The sequence below is a fragment of the Oncorhynchus mykiss genome, chromosome 28 (genome assembly GCF_057628025.1).
Source record: "Oncorhynchus mykiss isolate SJ-2025 chromosome 28, ASM5762802v1, whole genome shotgun sequence".
NCBI classification, from domain to species: Eukaryota; Metazoa; Chordata; class Actinopteri; order Salmoniformes; family Salmonidae; genus Oncorhynchus; species Oncorhynchus mykiss.
In genome coordinates, this window is record NC_143049.1 from 29,868,046 (window position 1) to 29,887,077 (window position 19,032).

At 42.8% G+C, this 19,032-nt stretch overlaps 1 protein-coding gene across 1 annotated transcript; it reads right to left on the minus strand.

The window, feature by feature from the left end:
- Positions 1-372: 372 nt before the first annotated feature.
- On the minus strand, positions 373-3,285 carry LOC110508867 (atypical chemokine receptor 4). Its single transcript, XM_021589736.3, has 2 exons — positions 3,121-3,285; positions 373-1,514 (listed from the first exon to the last, which is right to left on the minus strand). The coding sequence occupies exon 2, from the start codon at positions 1,493-1,495 to the stop codon at positions 416-418; it is 1,080 nt and encodes a 359-aa protein (XP_021445411.2). The 5' UTR covers positions 1,496-1,514; positions 3,121-3,285; the 3' UTR covers positions 373-415.
- Between the last annotated feature and the right edge of the window lie 15,747 nt (positions 3,286-19,032).

Below are 19,032 nucleotides of genomic sequence, written 5' to 3' on the forward strand. Positions count from 1 at the left end.
CCCAACACACACACACACACACACAGGATATGCAGCTGTTTTCAATTGCTATTGGCACAAGTAACCTCTCTTGAGCAGAGACTCATTGTAAAATATCTGAGATGCTTAATTTGAAATGTTTCATAAGATTACAACTGGCCCCACTGACAAGCGTGGAAATTATCTTCACTGTAACATCTGGTATCTTGCTGTTCTGCTATAAAAAGGAAGGAATGTAAACACCTCGCTTTCCCTGGGGTCATTGCAGATTGGGACCAGGCTAGCTTCCCCTGATTTGACTCAATAGTTCCATAGCAGCAGATATTTAACAAATAATTGCAAAACAAGTGATCAAATCTTGTGATAACAAGGTGAGACACTTTCTGCCCCCGCCCCCCCACCCCCCTCTCTCTCTCTCCCTCTATCTGTCTCTCTCTCATATGGAGAAGGCACTCGTCTCCTGTGAGGCGGAATGAGAGTTGTTGAAGGACATCTCCACAGCTTGCTCCTCCCTTCTCCTTGTCCTTCCTCCAAATGCCTTGGCTGCTTTCAGTACGTGTTTTCTAAAGGAGGACCCTAGGAAGGCGTAGAGTAGTGGGTTGAGACAGCAGTGGGTCAGAGCCAGGCTCTCAGTGACCTGCGCCACCCGGTCCAGGGCCTTACTCACACCGCAGTGGGTCACCAGCGTGTAGGTAGAGTCCATCGCCCGGCATATCTTCACAGCGTTGTAGGGCAGCTGGGTGACCACGAACACCCCCACCACGACCAGTAACACCCGGATAGCGCTCAGCCTCCTCCCCCTACTCTCCACTGGGAGTCGCCCCAATGCACGCCCAACGTTGAAGTAACACCACGCCATCACCAGGAGCGGCACCAGGAATCCCAACAGCACCTCCACCATCTCTAGGCAGGCCTTGACCTCCTGGGCCAGACTGGGCGGGTAGACAGCCAAACAGACCCTTCTCCCGGAGGTCTTGCTCACCGTGGAGAACAGCAGGTCTGGAAGACCCAGGAGGAAAGCCACAGCCCACACCCCCAGGCAGACCTTCCCATAGTGAGCCCGGGTGAAGACCCTGCCTAGCCTTCCCTGGTTCCTTCCCTCCGCTCTAATAGATGCTAGGTAGCGGTCTATGCTAACACAGGCAAGCAGCAGCATGCAGCAGGTGAAGTTGATGGTGTAGCAGGCAGAGACTAGCTTACAGAGAGGCAGGCCCAGCTCCCAGCCCCGCGCCGCGTCTGCAGCCCAGAAGGGCAGGGTTAGGAGGAGGAGGAGGTCGGCTACTGCCAGGTGGACTAGGAAGGCGTCCATCATGGTTCTCCTCAGACGGTAGGCGTAGACAGATAGCACAAGGGAGTTCCCGGCTAGCCCAACTGCCACACAGACTGAGTACACCACAGGGAGGAAGAGTCCAGCGAAGGAGCGCACGTCAGCCTTCTCACACACAGTGTGGTAGTCCTCATAGCTGTAGTTCAGGGTTAGGTTGTCATAGTAATCGTAGTCCTCGACCAGATCCATGGTGGAGGGATATCTGTATCTGTAGGACAGAGCAGGAGGATTAGGATGGTGTACTGAGAGTCAGTAGTCTGTGCAGCAAATTCAAATTGAATCAAACTTTATTGAAAGTGAAAGTAAAATAGAAGGAATGTAAAAACCTCAATGTCCCCGGGTCATTGATAACCACATGTGGGGACAACAGTTGGTGTCACACCCAAGGGTTGGTGTAGAAACAAAATGTGGTTTTGAGCTACAGAGTTGAGCATGAATCTACTAGTGATTTCGTGCTAGATCCTTTCTGATTACTGAAATGCTTTTCCCACAGGTGTAGGATCTTATTTTGATAATTTTTCTTTTGCTGAAAATGTTCCTGCAAATGTCAATGAGCTTCATGATTTAAAGAAATTCACAAAAGGCCACACTAACACACAGTTGTATTAACATTATTGCACCTTTCATGTAGCCAGTGCTTGACTTGGACGGATCTACTTTTGATCTAATATTCCTGCCCAAGACAATCACTGAATGTAGCCTAATTTTGACCAGCTAATAGATCAGATCACAGATCAGCAAATAGCCTAACCACAGACCAGCTAATAGCCTAACCACAGACCAGCTAATAGCCTAACCACAGATCAAGCAACAATATGGACTAAGCAAGATTATTTTGCTGTGACAGTACCTGGTCAAATAAGATCCAACGCTTTTAGTTAACTGGACTAAATGGTGCACTTTTTTCAATTGCACCTTTTATTGAAAGTGCATTTAAATGTAAATGGACTTCACAGCAAAACAGACAGAGTAAAATAAAATGTAAGGCATAAAATAACAAGAATTACAACAAGCAGAGAGTGAGCATATGAAGACCAGAGACAGAGTGTTGAGCCACAGGCACTTTCCTATCTCCCTGCTTTTCCCTCCGCTTTGATCAAAAACATGATCGCTATGTGGTCTCTGAGCCAGTACACACACACGCAGGCACACACGCACACACACACACATTCCACAGGTCCAGATGGAGATGCTATTTGAATTCCATTAGTGCAATCCATCCCATCTCTTTTTGTTGAGTCTTTGACCTCGTAAGGTTTGTGATAACATTGGGGGCAGTAAATCGTGTGAATGGAATCTACCTAGTTACTCATACAGGCAGAAAGGTGGGGTTCAACTCCTGTGTCTCATGGATATTCACATGCATATACAGCACACTATAGGGGGAGTTAAAATAAATAGAAACAGAAATGTCATAGGAAACCTGTAATATCGGTTTCATTCAGTAGGGTATGTGAGTGTAATGCCCATCCCAAACTTTCTCACCGGTGCTAGACCAATAATGACAGACACTAAAAAGAAAGAAAGCCTATGCAAAGATAGCCCCCTGAGAAAAAAAATAAAGCCTACACATTCACCTGAATTTAAACTTTGCATTTGGAAACAACATATTATGCCCTGGACAAGCTGTCTTTGTTTCTTTATACTGTATCACAAAATGTACCGCTCTCACCACATTCAACAATATATTAATCTGTAGACAGATGCTTTGGCTTGCTAAGGAACATATTAACCACTAACCAGCTTCACAATGACACTGCAAGGAACACTTTTTCCACAAATCAGCCAATCCTTCAATAATCAATAAGCCTTACCTCCTTTGCTTGTCTCCTCTCCTGCAGTAAGCTAATGGTTACCTACTGCTCCGGATCCTCCTTTTGGGATCTCAGACTCATAGCACATAACAAGGAGGGTGTTACTTTTTGAGAGAGAGGGGAGGAGGGGGGCTAAGAGAGTAAGGGGGAGAGAGGTTGACAGAGACAGAGAGAGAGGGGGAAAGAGAGAGAGAGAGACAGAGGATGAAGGGGGAGGGAGAGAGAGCAGGAGGATGAGGGGGAGAGAGAGAGAGAGAGAGAGAGAGAGAGAGAGAGAGAGAGAGAGAGAGAATGAGGGGGGAGAGAGAGAGAGAGGATGAGGGGGGGGTAGAAAGACAGAGAATGAGGGGAGAGAGAGAGAGACAGAGGATGGGAGAGAGAGAGAGAGAGAGAGACAGAGGATGAAGGTGGAGAGAGAGACAGATTTGGCCAGTAGATAGCAGATAGCAATACTGGGTGATTTGAAAAGTCATAGTCAATCGATTAATAATATAATTATTTTACTAATTGACATCATTTGAGTCAATTGTACCTGGGGATGTATTTCAAGGCCTACCTCTAAACTCAGTGCCTCTTTGCTTGACATCATGGGAAAATCAAAAGAAATCAACCAAGACCTCAAAAAAAAAATTGTACACCTCCACAATTCTGGTTCATCATTGGGAGCAATAACGCCTGAAGGTAGGTACCACGTTCATCTGTACAAACAATAGTACGCAAGTACAAACACCATGGGACCACGCAGCCATCATACCGTTCAGGAAGGAGTTCTGTCTCCTAGAGATGAACGTACTTTGGTGCGAAAAGTGTAAATCAATCCCAGAACAACAGCAAAGGACCTTGTGAAGATGCTGGAGGAATCAGGTACAAAAGTATCTATATCCACAGTAAAACGAGATCTATATTAACATAACCTGAAAGGCCGCTCAGCAAAGAAGAAGTCACTGCTCCAAAAACGCCATAAGAAAGCAAGACTACGGTTTGCAACTGCACATGAGGACAAAGAAAAAGGGGGTGGCTTGCAAGCCGAAGAACACCATCCCAGCCGTGAAGCACGGGGGTGGCAGCATCATGTTGTGGGGGTGCTTTGCTGCAGGAGGGACTGGTGCACTTCACAAAATAGATGGCATCATGAGTAAAGAAAATTATATGGATATATTGAAGCAACATCTCAAGACATCAGTCAGGAAGTTAAAGCTTGGTCGCAAATGGATATTCCAAATGGACAATGACCCCAAGCATACTTATAAAGTTGCATACTTCCAAAGGACAACAAAATCAAGGTATTGGAGTGACCATTACACAGCCCTGACCTCAATCCTATAGAACATTTGTGGGCAGAACTGAAAAAGTGTGTGCGAGCAAGGCGGCCTTCACACCTGACTCAGTTACACCTTCTTTGTCAGGAGAAATGGGCCAAAATTCACCCAACTCATTGTGGGAAGCTTGTGGAAGGCTACCCGGAACGCTTGACCCAAGTTAAACAACTTAAAGGCAATGTTACAAAATACTAATTGAGTGTATGTACACTTCTGACCCACTGAGGATGTGATGAAAGAATTAAAAGCTGAAATAAATCATTCTCTCTACTATTATTCTGACATTTCACATTCTTAAGATAAAGCGGTGATCCTAACTGACCTACGACAGGGAATCTTTACAAGGATTAAACGTCAGGAATTGTGACACAGTTGAAGTCGGAAGTTTACATACACCTTAGCCTAATACATTTAAACTCAGTTTTTCACAATTCCTGACATTTAAGTAATTCTGCAAGAAAATGAGGCAAATAAATTAACTGGTTGTCATGTATAAAGTGTTATGTTTGGGGCAAATCCCACACATCATATCTACAAGTAGCACTCTTCATATTTTCAAGAAAGGTGGTGGCTGCATAATGTTATGGGTATGCTTGTCATCGGCAAGGCAGTTTTTAGGATAAAAATAAATGGAATAAAGATAAAAGCATGTGCAAAATCCTAGAAGAAAACAGACACTGGAAGGCAAATTCACTTTTCAGCAGGTGTCAGGCTTAGAAGAGTGATGGGTGTGGAGTCAGGCACAGAGAGCAGAGGATTCGGAAAACCATTTATTCCGGACCAACAGCAAACAAAACGAGGGTAATGCCGAACACAGGCATAAAACACTCCTAAATGTACAACACCGGTACACCCGCTGTAAGCGGACATAAATGAAAAGGACACTCCTGAACCAAAAACAGCAAACAAGCCCACACACACACAGGCGGGCCAACTGAACTTTAATAACCCCAACCCAAACCCCCAAACAAGGAACAGGTGAAACCAATTAGACCAAACAAAACGAAAAGGGGAAAAGGGATCGGTAGCAGCTAGTAGACCGGTGACGACGCCCACTGAGCGCCACCCGAACGGGAAGGGGAGCCACCTTCAGTGATAGTCATGACAGCAGGACAATAACATAAAACACAAGGCCAATATACACTGGGGGTTGCTTAGCAAAATGACACATTACAAACATTTCTAAAAACATGTTTTCTCTTTGTCATTATGGGGTGTTGTGTGTAGATGGGTGAATATGATTTTTTTTTAAATCCATTTTGAATTAATGTAACAACAAAATGTGGAATAAGTCAAGGGGTATGAATACTTTCTGAAGGCACTGTAAATAAGGGAAATAACAAAATACAAAAATATTGGCTGTGTCACCTTTTTTACGTAGCAAAACAAAAAAAGTAAAATCCATACCGAGTTGGGCCTCCAGTTCAATAAGAAACTAATTATCGAGTTTAGAAAGACATTTCACATTGCATGGTGGAGGAAGACATTTCACATTGCATGGTGGAGGAAGACATTTCACATTGCATGGTGGAGGAAGACATTTTACATTGCACGGTGGAGGAAGACATTTCACATTGCATGGTGGAGGAAGACATTTCACATTGCACGGTGGAGGAAGACATTTCACATTGCACGGTGGAGGAAGACATTTCACATTGCATGGTGGAGGAAGACATTTCACATTGCACGGTGGAGGAAGACATTTCACATTGCACGGTGGAGGAAGACATTTCACATTGCATGGTGGAGGAAGACATTTCACATTGCATGGTGGAGGAAGACATTTCACATTGCATGGTGGAGGAAGACATTTTACATTGCATGGTGGTGGAAGACATTGCGTCAGTGAGCATCAATGCTACCAGACGTAACTACAGACATCCTGGTCCAGATACAGTCACACTGTATCAACAATCATCTCCATGACCGGAAACAACACTAACTGTGTCCGTATCCGTACTGAACACTATGATCACATATGACTATTAGTAGTGTTAAATAGAAAATGTATCTAAAGAAATAGAAAACACTGGCATCAATGCAATTTGATTCAGTTGTGGAAAACACTTCAGTCATCCAAAAAGACAATGCAAAGATGCACCAAAAGAAGTGCAATGGAAGGCTGGTTAGCCAACAACAACCCCATAAGATGCACTGCACAACATAGGGGCTTCCACTCAGGCACTAACTGTATATCTGTCCATCTTCCTCTAGAATGTAACAGTTTTCCTTCACCTGACCATCAAATATTACGGTCTGTACACTTGATGTATTCCCCTCACATGAATGATAAACTTCACTCACGGCCCCCATTTGAGCATTGTGACTCCTGGTTTTAATAGAAGGCACTCCATTTTGGTCTATGACAATTCAGACCAATAATTGTCTTACAGCAGATCAAATCATCATCCTATGGCAGATGCATTCAGCTTCTACATTCTTCATAATTCACATTTGGACAGATAGAAATGGCTGGCAGAGTCATAGCTAGAGAGGACTGGTGGATGGGAAGAATATGCCATAATAGCTGGCTAATATCTAGGGGTTGAGGACATGTCACGTGTTCAGGGTTGATACCAAAGAGATATGATTAGGAGTGCAACCATTCTCTTCAGAATAGGCAGTGCACTATGAACTGAGAAGAACCTCCGCTAAGTTAGGGAAAAGTAAAGAAACACCCTGCTGATTGCACAAACATGACGCTCAATAATTGAGGATCTGGACGTCAAACAGATCACAGACTCCTTCATTGTCGTCCAGGTTGAAGTTGTAGTCCACCCCTGCATTGGGAGACAGCCACAGCAGAGGGAACACTAACACAAAAATATTCCAATTTCACACTTTATCAAACATTCATATTGGGGGTCTTTGGAGAGACAATATTGAGAACAGCTTGATATGATATTTAGACTCTCAGCTCTAATGCTTATCATCATATTATATTTAGACTCTCAGCTCTAATGCATACCATCATATTATCTTTAGACTCTCAGCTCTAATGCATACCATCATATTATCTTTAGACTCTCAGCTCTAATGTTTATCATCATATTATCTTTAGACTCTCAGCTCTAATGCATACCATCATATTATCTTTAGACTCTCAGCTCTAATGTTTATCATCATATTATCTTTAGACTCTCAGCTCTAATGCATACCATCATATTATCTTTAGACTCTCAGCTCTAATGCATACCATCATATTATCTTTAGACTCTCAGCTCTAATGCATACCATCATATTATCTTTAGACTCTCAGCTCTAATGCATACCATCATATTATCTTTAGACTCTCAGCTCTAATGCATACCATCATATTATCTTTAGACTCTCAGCTCTAATGTTTATCATCATATGATATTTAGACTCTCAGCTCTAATCAAATCAAATCAAATGTTATTGGTCACATACACATGGTTAGCAGATGTTATTAAGTGTAGCAAAATGCTTGTGCTTCTAGTTCTGACAGTGCAGCAATATCAACAAGTGACCTAACAATTCCACAACTGCCTAATACACACAAATCTAAGTAAAGGGATAGAATAAGAATATCTACATTTAAATATATGGATGAGCAATGACCGAGCGGCACAGGCAAAATGCAGTAGATGGTATAAAATACAGTATATACATATGGGATGAGTAATGCAAGATATGTAAACATCATTATTAAAGTGGCATTAATAAAGTGACTAGTGTTCCATTTATTAAAGTGGCCAACGATTTCAAGTATGTATGTAGGCAGCAGCCTCTCTGTGTTAGTGATGTTTAACAGTCTGATGGCCTTGAGACTGAAAAATAGCTTCTGTCTCTCGGTCCCAGCTTTGATAGACTTGTACTGACCTCACCTTCTGGATGGTAGCGAGGTGAACAGGCAGTGGCTCAGGTGGTTGTTGTCCTTGATGATCTTTTTGGCCTTCCTGTGACATCGGGTGGTGTAGGTGTCCTGGAGGGCAGGTAGTTTTCCCCCGGCGATGTGTTGTACAGACCGCACCACTCTCTGGAGGGCCCTGTGGTTGTGGGCGGTGCAGTTGCCGTACCAGGCGGTGATACAGCCCGATAGGATGCTATCAATTGTGCATCTGTAAAAGTTTGTGAGGGTTTTAGGTGACAAGCCAAATTTCTTCAGCCTCCTGAGGTTGAAGATGAGCTGTTGCGCCTTCTTCACCACACTTTCTGTGTGGGTGGACCATTTCAGTTTGTCCGTGATGTGTACGCCGAGGAACTTAAAGCGTTCCACCTTCTCCATTGCTGTCCCATTGATGTGGATAGTTGGGTGCTCCCTCTGCTGCTCCCTCTGGAGGCCACGATCATCTCCTTTGCTTTGTTGATGTTGAGTGAGAGATTATTTTCCTGACACCACACTCCGAGTGCCCTCAACTCCTCCCTATAGGCTGTCTTGTTGTTGTTGGTGATCAAGCCTACTACTGTTGTGTCGTCTGCAAACTTGATGATCGAGTTGGAGGCGTGCATGGCCACGTAGTCATGGGTGAACAGGGAGTACAGGAGGAGGCTGAGCACACACCCTTTTGGGGCCCCAGTGTTGAGGATCAGCGAAGTGGAGATGTTGTTTCCTACCTTTACCACCTGGGGGCGGCCCTTCAGGAAGTCCAGGACCCAATTGTACAGGTCGGGGTTGAGACCCAGGGCATCAAGCTTAATGATGAGCTTGGAGGATAGTATGGTGTTGAGTGCTGAGCTGTAGTCAATAAACAGACTTCTTACATAGGTATTGCTCTTGTCCAGTGGGATAGGGCATGCTTACTTATCTTTAGACTCTCAGCTCTAATGCGTACCATCATGTGACATCAGCCACACCTAAAGGACACAGAAAACATCTCTCTGTAAGAACACCACACAGGGAGTAACGCTGTTTTACTACATGGACAGCCCTCAGCTCCCTCCCAAAACCAAGAGTTGGCCTCCCTCCAAGTTCCAGATGCCCATCCTCATCCTCCAACCCTCCACCGCCTCCTTCATTTGGTCTCAGGTGTCGGTTCATTTCAGCAGGCTGCCCACTTCCCCTCCCCCATTGAACCCTCTCTCTCCTCCTTCAGCTGGTCTCCTGTATTGAGCTTCAGCAGGCAGCCAACTTCCTCTTCTCCCCCTCAAACCCTAATCCCTCCTTCACATTCTCTCTCCTCCTTCAGCTGGTCTCCTGTATTGAGCTTCAGAACTTCACCTCCCCTTTAACCTCCCTCCCTCACCCTCTCTCTCCTCCTTAATCTCCATTTCAAGCATGGACTGGAGCTCCTGGCCTGAGTGTCCTCCCAGAACCCCTTGCTAGTGCTGGACGCCCGTTGCAATGCCGACTAACAACTGCTGTGTCGCAGTGGAAGAGGGACAAAAGGAGTTAACAGTAGCCTGACAACTATGAGCATAGAGAAATGCTGCAGACTTGACATTGTTCCAATTCTGTCAACCACTCTCGTTGATTTGAGATACGATAACAACGATCAACTTAACCCTCTTTCAAAAAAGTCCCTTCATTCCTTAGATTACTACACGCTAAGATACCACCACCATTCACTTGTAGAATATCACAGTCATTATTACAAATGACCGTGAACTCTGAGTGAATGGCCTGGTAGTCCTTACCCATGTGTATGTCTGGTGGGGTGGAGGAGGGTGTAAGATCCTCACTGTGCCTCTGCAGTGGCGCCATCCTGTGGTCAGAGATGTGGTGTGTCAAAGGGCTGGGGGACAGGGTAGAGACAGAGGGGAGGGGGAACCTCTGCAGGCAAAACAGCTTCATTGTGTTTACATGGTTTTTATTTTTTTCCCCCTAATGTATTGCGACTGTTCAGTTTATCTAGATTAGTTTTCTCAGTAAAGTCCATTAAAAGGTCGCTTCAGGTGTCTGTCAGTATCGTCTAGTCTGTCGTGTCCATTGACAGGCTGCAGACAGATTGGCAGTGAGACAGAAGGGGAGGATCTATGACATCACCAACGTGCTGAAGGGAATGGGGCTCATCGAGAAGAAAACCAAGAACATCATTCAGTGGAGGTGAGTCAAGTGGCTGCCTGTTGTCGTCAGGCTTAATGAAGTCCCTGGATGGTGTTCATTTCCATGCAACACATCCGAACGCCCTATGCACACACACTCCCATTCAAACCCCTTCCATCCTGTCCCAGAGGGGAGAACTTGGGCTGCCAGACAGCGGAGGTGGTGGAGCAGGTAGAGGTGCTGAAGGCCTAGCTGTGTGAGCTGAAGGAGCAAGAGAAGAAGCTGGACAGCCAGAAGACCTGGCTGGAGCAGAGAATCAAACACATGAACGACGACTCCATCGCCAGCAGATATCCTTCAGCATAACGCTTCCTCACACTGTGGGGGAGATGAAGTAATGTCAAATCAAATCAAAATCGAATCAAATTTATTTATATAGCCCTTCTTACATCAGCTGATATCTCAACGTGCTGTACAGAAACCGAGCCTAAACCCCCAAACAGCAAGCAATGCAGGTGTAGAAGCACGGTGGCTAGGAAAAACTCCCTAGAAAGGCCAAAACCTAGGAAGAAACCTAGAGAGGAACCAGGCTATGAGGGGTGGCCAGTCCTCTTCTGGCTGTGCCGGGTGGAGATTATAATAGAACATGGCCAAGATGTTAAAATGTTCATAAATGACCAGCATGGTCAAATAATAATAATCACTGTAGTTGTCAAGGGTGCAACAAGTCAGCACCTCAGGAGTAAATGTCAGTTGGCTTTTCATAGCCGATCATTAAGAGTATCTCTACCGCTCCTGCTGTCTCTAGAGAGTTGAAAACAGCAGGTCTGGGACAGATAGCATGTCCGGTGAACAGGTCAGGGTTCCATAGCCGCAGGCAGAACAGTTGAAACTGGAGCAGCAGCACGGCCAGGTGGACTGGGGACAGCAAGGAGTCATCATGCCAGGTAGTCCTGAGGCATGGTTCTAGGGCTCAGGTCCTCCGAGAGAGAGAAAGAAAGAGGGAAAGAGAGAATTAGAGAGAGCACACTTAAATTCACACAGGACACCGAATAAGATAGGAGAAGTACTCCAGATATAACAGATTGACCCTAGCCCCACGACACATAAACTACTGCAGCATAAATACTGGAGGCTGAAACAGGAGGGGTCAGGAGACACTGTGGCCCCATCCGATGATAACCCCGGACAGGGCCAAACAGGTAGGATATAACCCCACCCACTTTGCCAAATCACAGCGCCCACACCACTAGAGGGATATCTTCAACCACCAACTTACCATCCTGAGACAAGGCCGAGTATAGCCCACAAAGATCTCCGCCACGGCACAACCCAAGGGGGGGCGCCAACCCGGACAGGAAGATCACGCCAGTGACTCAACCCACTCAAGTGACGCACCCCTCCTAGGGACGGCATAGAAGAGTACCAGTAAGCCAGTGACTCAGCCCCTGTGATAGGGTTAGAGGCAGAGAATCCCAGTGGAGAGAGGAGAACCGGCCAGGCAGAGACAACAAGGGCGGTTCGTTGCTCCAGAGCCTTTCCGTTCACCTTCACACTCAATCATATGACCTACTGAAGAGATGAGTCTTCAGTAAAGACTTAGGGGTTGAGACCGAGTCTGTGTCTCTCACATGGGTAGGCAGACCGTTCCATAAAAATGGAGCTCTATAGGAGAAAGCCCTGCCTGCAGCTGTTTGCTTAGAAACTCAAGGGACAATTAGGAGGCCTGCGTCTTGTGACCGCAGCGTACGTGTAGGTATGTACGGCAGGACCAAATCGGAAAGATAGGTAGGAGCAAGCCCATGTAATGCTTTGTAGGTTAGCAGTAAAACCTTGAAATCAGCCCTTGCCTTACCACAAAGCCAGTGTAGAGAGACTAGCACTGGAGTAATATGACCACATTTTTTGGTTCTAGTCAGGATTCTGGCAGCTGTATTTAGCACTAACTGAAGCATTGCAGTAGTCTAACCTAGAAGTAACAAAAGCATGGATAAATTTTTCTGCATCATTTTTGGACAGAAAGTTTCCGATTTTTCAATGTTAAGTAGATGGAAAAAAGCTGTCCTTGAAACAGTCTTGATATGTTCCTCAAAAGAAAGATCAGGGTCCAGAGTAACGCCGAGGTCCTTCACAGTTTTATTTGAGACGATTGTACAACCATCAAGATTAATTGTCAGATTCAACAGAAGATCTCTTTGTTTCTTGGGACCTAGAACGAGGATCTCTGTTTTGTCCAAGTTTAAAAGTAGAACGTTTTCAGCCATCCACTTCTTTATGTCTTAAACAAGGCTTCCACATGTGTGTGTCTGTGTTACTGACCGAAATGTACAGCTCTGTGTCATCCGCATGTGTGTGTCTGTGTTACTGATCGAAGTCATTCAACACGTGTAGTTCAAAGTTTTGCATAAGTAATGCATTGTTTTGTGAGTGATTTGTGTAGAAGTTTTGAGTTGTGTGAGTGTTTCTCAATCCAGGATGTGGCCCTAAAAGACTGGGCAAAATGTTGGATTAGAGAGAGTGAAATTTGAGATTATAGTTTTGTCCTGTGTTTGTGCAGGGTCTACTATTATTTCTAATGAGGAACGATCGCCAAGGATGAAATACTTAACCAATCCTTTACTAAAAAATGTGACGATTACATACATTAGTTACGTCAGCTCAGTTTTACGCGCTTTTGTTCTAGTTCTTCCAGTTTATAATGATTATAACTACTTTGCTCCACGTTAGTCTTAGTCCCCACTCTTTCCTTTCATTCCATGTAGCTACTTTTGGCCAGCTAATAGCCTAACAACTGATCAAGCAATATTACGTTCTAAATGTTCAAATCCTTTTGCTGCAGGATTAATTTGCTGTGACAATATAGGCCAAATTAAGATTCTACATCTGTAGATACATTTTCTGCCTTGAAATCTTTTTTTTCTAAATGAGAGAGAATGTGACCTAATGTTTTGTTTAAACTTCACAATTACGCTAACTGATAATAAGGGGTATGGTGTAAGAATAAATTAATAATATTTTACAGTAACAACCTGGTAGGTCATGAGAATAATAGTTAAACAATATATCACTTTATAGCAACTCGAATTCCCAGAAATAGTCTCCCTAAATTATTAGTAAAGGAGTGTACAGGGATTTACGTTTTTTTTTTGGGCTGCCCAAAGATGTAAATGAGCTATTTATACGCAGAAGTGCCATATTTTAACTGCTTTTCACACACACAGGGGAGGAATCAAAAAGATCAGTACAGGAATTCTTTGTATTTTGGTCGTTATCAGTTAAATAATTCTCAGAGCCAACTTACCTGACTGCCATTAATGCAATACATTGTCTGTCTTTCACTTTAACAATGGGGAGGAACCAGAAATATCAGTTTTACCGTACTGGAATTCTTTGCAGTATGGTTGTTTTCACTTTTTTTAAAGGTTCCAACCCCCAGGACGCCTCTTCCCCAGAAGTAAACAGTCGTATCACTTTCTGCGCATGTGTTAGTTTACATATGTCTCTGCCTCATATTTATTTATTTTTTAAACATTTTTTCTTTTACCCCTTTTTCTCCACAATTTCGTGCTATCCAATTGGTAGTTAGTCTTGTCTCATCGCTGCAACTCCTGTACGGACTCGGGAGAGGCGAAGGTCAAGAGCTGCGCGTCCTCCGAAACACAACCCAACCAAGCCGCGCTGCTTCTTGACACAATGCCCACTTAACCAGGAAGCCAGCTGCACCAATGTGTCGGAGGAAACACCGTGCACCGGCCCGGTCGCTAGTGCGAGATGGGACAAGGACATCCCTGCCGGCCAAACCCTCCCCTAACCAAGGCGATGCTTGGCCAATTGTGCACCACCCCATGGGTCTCCCGGTCGCGGCCGGTATTGACAGAGCCTGGACTCTAAACTACAATTTGCGATGCAGTGCCTTAGACCACCTCTGTCGAGACGTCCCTCTAAGGCCCTTCTGCTAGCGTGCTAGCCCCGGCCTGCTAGCTGTCTGAATCGCTGTGTCTCCAACCAGCCCAAACACTCACTGGACACCTATTGATCACCCGGCTACGCATGCCTCTCCCTAATATCAATATGCCTGGTCCATTACTGTCCTGGTTTGTGATTGTCTTATTTCACTGTGAGCCTCTAGCCCTGCTCACTATGCCTTAACCTACCATTTAGTTCCACCTTCCACACATGTGGTGACATCACCTGGTTTAAACGTCTCTAGAGACAATATCTCTTACTCAATATCATCCTTACTTAATGCCTAGGTTTAACTCCAACGAGCTGCAGACTGTCGACGTGGGCAGCAGCAGGGACGGGACACAGACCTACAGCCAGTGCTACAGTGGGTAGAGGCGCAGGTGAGGCCACCATGGGAAGAGGTGACAGCACTCTCACTCGCGAACAAAGGGTTGTGTTCAAAGTTTGAGAGACTGCGGCTGGCTGATGGCGTGCTACAGCGGGCATAGAAGGAGTCACCTACGGGAGAGGAGAGGTGGCAGTCCCAAAAGCACTGAGGGAGGCTGTGCTCCAGAGTACTCGTGGGAGGATGGGGACTGGACACTGTTTGCAAACTGATATGTGACACGTGTTAATGCAAAAAATAACATAAAACAGGCAAGCCTCCCCCAAAAATGTGGGGCTCTGCCACACCTGCCCTGAATGACGGGTCGCCACTGGATACAGTACCTTGATACTTAAACTATTTATTCTCGGATCTGCTAAAGTTATAATCAATTCGATTTAACTGAATATTACAATTTGTCATTAGTTGGAGGTTATTCAGCAAATTTACCAACATTGGTCATTTTACTTTTTTGTTTGACTGCCATTACAAAGTTTGTATGATTGACAACGCCATAGCCTACTCAGTTTTTAAATTACATTTTAACATTTTTAATTCATAATACAAACAGCAACTTACATTGCTACATCAAACATGGCTAACAAAACAAAACACAGGTATTAACAAGAAAATACTGAAACATACAAAAAATAAAAAATAAAATAATACAAAAAATAAACAATTTTAGTGCAATTGCATTCACTCTGAAAAAATCTTATTATAATGATTCAGAAATATGTTATTCTTGTTGTTATTCACTAGGGTTAATTTTTTAATAAGATAATTAAATTCAATCAGAATTTTTTTAAATTTTGGTATAGAATTTTTGAATTTTTGTTTGTGTATGAAGTATTTGGCAATCAGAATAAAAATAATAACAATCATTTCAGTGGTCTTGTTATCATTGCAACAGTAACATATTATATATTTCATGTCACAAACATAGGCAGTGTTCATAATGGTAAGTATTTTGCAAGGTTATCTCAAAATTCTGACACAAATTTACATTCAAAGAACAAGTGAGACAGATTCTCACCTTCTTCACAGAAAACGCAGATATCATCAATAGCCACAAATTTGGATATCATAGAATTACATGGATATATCTTATGTAAAATGTTGAAGTGCACTTCCTTAACTTTGTTTGGTATACAGTATTTGTAAGGCCTTAACCATGCATTTTTCCAGACAATATCAGGAATAAGCATGTTCCAGAAAAACTTTCCTCTCAGTGTAAGTTGGTTTTGTGAATGAAGAATTTGTCTTATATATTTATTACAACAAGATCTCTCAAGTAAGCCCACGCGAGTTCTGGATAAACTTAGTTTTCATTCCCAAAATTAAAATGAGTTTCCGTAAGTGTAGTTAGACCACTGGGAACGGCTTTGATCACAGAAATAAACTCTCTGAAAGGTATTGGAAACTCTTTCAATGTAATAAATTGTTCATATATGAGAATATTACACTTGTCAAAAATATCAACAAGTAAAAATTGAAGACCTCCAAATTTATTAAACACATTATTTGGAATGAAATACCATATTGAATCAGTATTGATCAAAAAAAAATTCAACCAGTTTATCTTGAAAGTGTTATTTATGTCAACAAAATCCAACACTTCTAGACCGCCTTCAGCTCTTTTGTTAGAAAGGACAGTTTTATTTAGTTTGTGAGACTTATTTTTCCAGATGAAGTCAAGAAAAGTCTTATTGATCTCTTTACAAGTAGCTGGATTTACACACAACGATAATGAGGGGTACACAAAACGATACAGTCCCTCTGCCTTGGACAGAAGTACTCTCCCAAGTATAGAAAGATCTCTTTGTAGCCAATTATTAAATATATTTTTAGTTCTCTTAATTTTAGGAGAGAAATTCAAATATTGTCTGAGTAAGTGGTTTTTTGACAGATATATTCCTAAATATTTAACACAGTCCATAACAGAAATATTTTCTATTTCTTTATCATCAGAGTCAAATAAACATAAGATTTCACATTTAGAAACATTCAACATTAATCCTGTTGCAATAGAAAATGCAGTTATAGTATTAAGGGCATGGGCGACCTGGTCTTGTCTCTTAACAAAAGAGTAGACTCATCAGCCAGTTGGGAGATTTTGATTTCTTTGTTAAAAATGGTTAAGCTATACACATGTGCATTATTCAGAATATCTAGAGATAGAAGTTCCACAACCAAAATGAATAAAAATTGCGAAATTGCGCATCCCTGTCGTACACTTCTGTTGATACGGAATCTTTTGGAAGTATTAAGGTTTAGTAGCACAGAACTATGTATATCTTTGTAAAACATTCGAATTACTTTAATAAAATGTTTAACAAATCCAAAAAGTTTAAGAGACCTAAAGAGAAATTCATGTTAAATTGTGTCAAAGGCTTTATATAAGACAACCGCATCTGAGTCAATTGCTTCTGAATAACTTACAAGGTCCAAAACTAAAATAATGTTAGAGCTTATGTGATGGCCCTTCATAAATCCGGTTTGAGTCTCATTTATTATGGTATCTATTCCTTTCTTTAATATTTTGGCATAAACCAGAGCAATCAATTTGTAATCAACATTTAATAAAGTAATTGGTCTCCAAATTGTCAATGAGAGAAGAAGGGTCTTTATCGGGCTTCGGAATCATTGAAAAAAGGCCCCGTTTCATAGTGGAGACCATTTCCCCATTTTTAATGCAATCTTGAAACATATTGAAAATCAGGTCTTCTAGTAACTCCCAAAACTGTCTATAGAATTCCACACAAGAAGTGTGTTGTTTAATTTCCAATATCCTCGAGAACCTTTAGATTTTTTAGTAGCTTGTAAATTCAGGGAAATCAAGTGATGATCAGAAAAGGGAGCCAACTGATGATCTACATTTATAGCAAATTGTAACAAAAAATGGTAAATTAGGAATACATCTATTCTAGATTTACGTGACATAGTTTTGTTGGTCCAGGTATAACCCTTAGCATCCGGATTGAAATAACGCCAGGCATCCTCAACACAGAGATTCTTGCATAATGTAATGATAATGTTACTATTTTGAGGGTTTTGACTCGTTCTAGGAGCAGATGCACCAGGTGTTTCATTAAAATCCCCTGAAATAATTAGAAAAGCCTCTGAGTATTTGTTGCTTAAATACTGTACTTTCTTGGTAAATTGGGTAAAAGGGTCTTATTAGGCGCATGTGTTATGTCCGTATACATTACAGATGATGAAAATAGCAGTCAAGTTTAACAGTTACCATGACGCATCGGCCGTCTTGTGAAGATGTGGATTCTAGAATGTCACCTTTAAACTTGTGAATAACTGTCAAAACACCAGCAGAATGATTTGATCCATGACTGAAATAGGCCATATCTCCCCATTGTGCTTTCTAAAATTTCAAATCACTTTCACCCGAATGAGTTTCCGGAAGGACAGAATCTGCGTTACTGCTTTTACAGTATAAAAATAAAGCTTTCCTTTTTGTAGGATTTCTCAAACCCCTAGTATTCAGACTAACGATATTGAGTGAATTGAAAACGAACTCCTGCATTAAAAAAGGAAGAACACAAATTAGATAAGAAGTATTAATGTGAACAATAAAACAAACAGTGAACCTTGAGAGGATTACTCCGACGAAAACTACGCTCAGCTGAGGTAGCGGTGGTTAACAGAATAACACATCGATTTACTTCCTTGTTTTTGTTCATCAGTTGTAGTTCGAACGGTACATCTATTCGTGGCAGTACATTAACTGTATTCATGGTAGTACTCACAGTTCCAATTTGGTTAATGTCAACAGAGTTACCCAGTAATCATTCTTCCTTCGATAAACGCGTGGGCCCTTGAACCCAGCCTTCTTTCCCGCTTGTCGTGCCTTCTGTATAAGCGGCCAGTTTCTCTCTGGCAGCCTGATCCTGCGGTATCAGAGCATCTCTGCCTACTTGTGTCCTGAGTGTGCTCTGTGGAAATAGCAAAGGCCTACTGCTGAAAATCACTGAATTAATTGAGGAACATGAGAAAGCTCGGAATTTATGAACGTTCTGTAAATATGAATTATTCCCGGTATTGAAATTTGGTAGATTTTTGGGAAAATAGTAATGCCTACAGCAGACTGGGTCTAGAAGTCTGAGTCAGAGTTAGTGCTTCAGTTATCCATTGAGCTGTGTTGGGCAGTGTTCAGCTCTCCTCCACAGTTTGGGTTGGGTAAAGATGCAGGGCTGACTGGCATTTCCAAAAAGAGACAATGTGGAGTTATGCGGGTTAATACTTGCCCTGAAAGATGTTCACCCGATTTTGCCACGCAAAGTAAAACAAGACGCAAATAG

What these genes read in the sequence shown, in the direction of transcription:
- LOC110508867 (XM_021589736.3), bottom strand. Translation starts at nt 1,495, where the DNA reads ATGGATCTGGTCGAGGACTACGATTACTATGACAACCTAACCCTGAAC.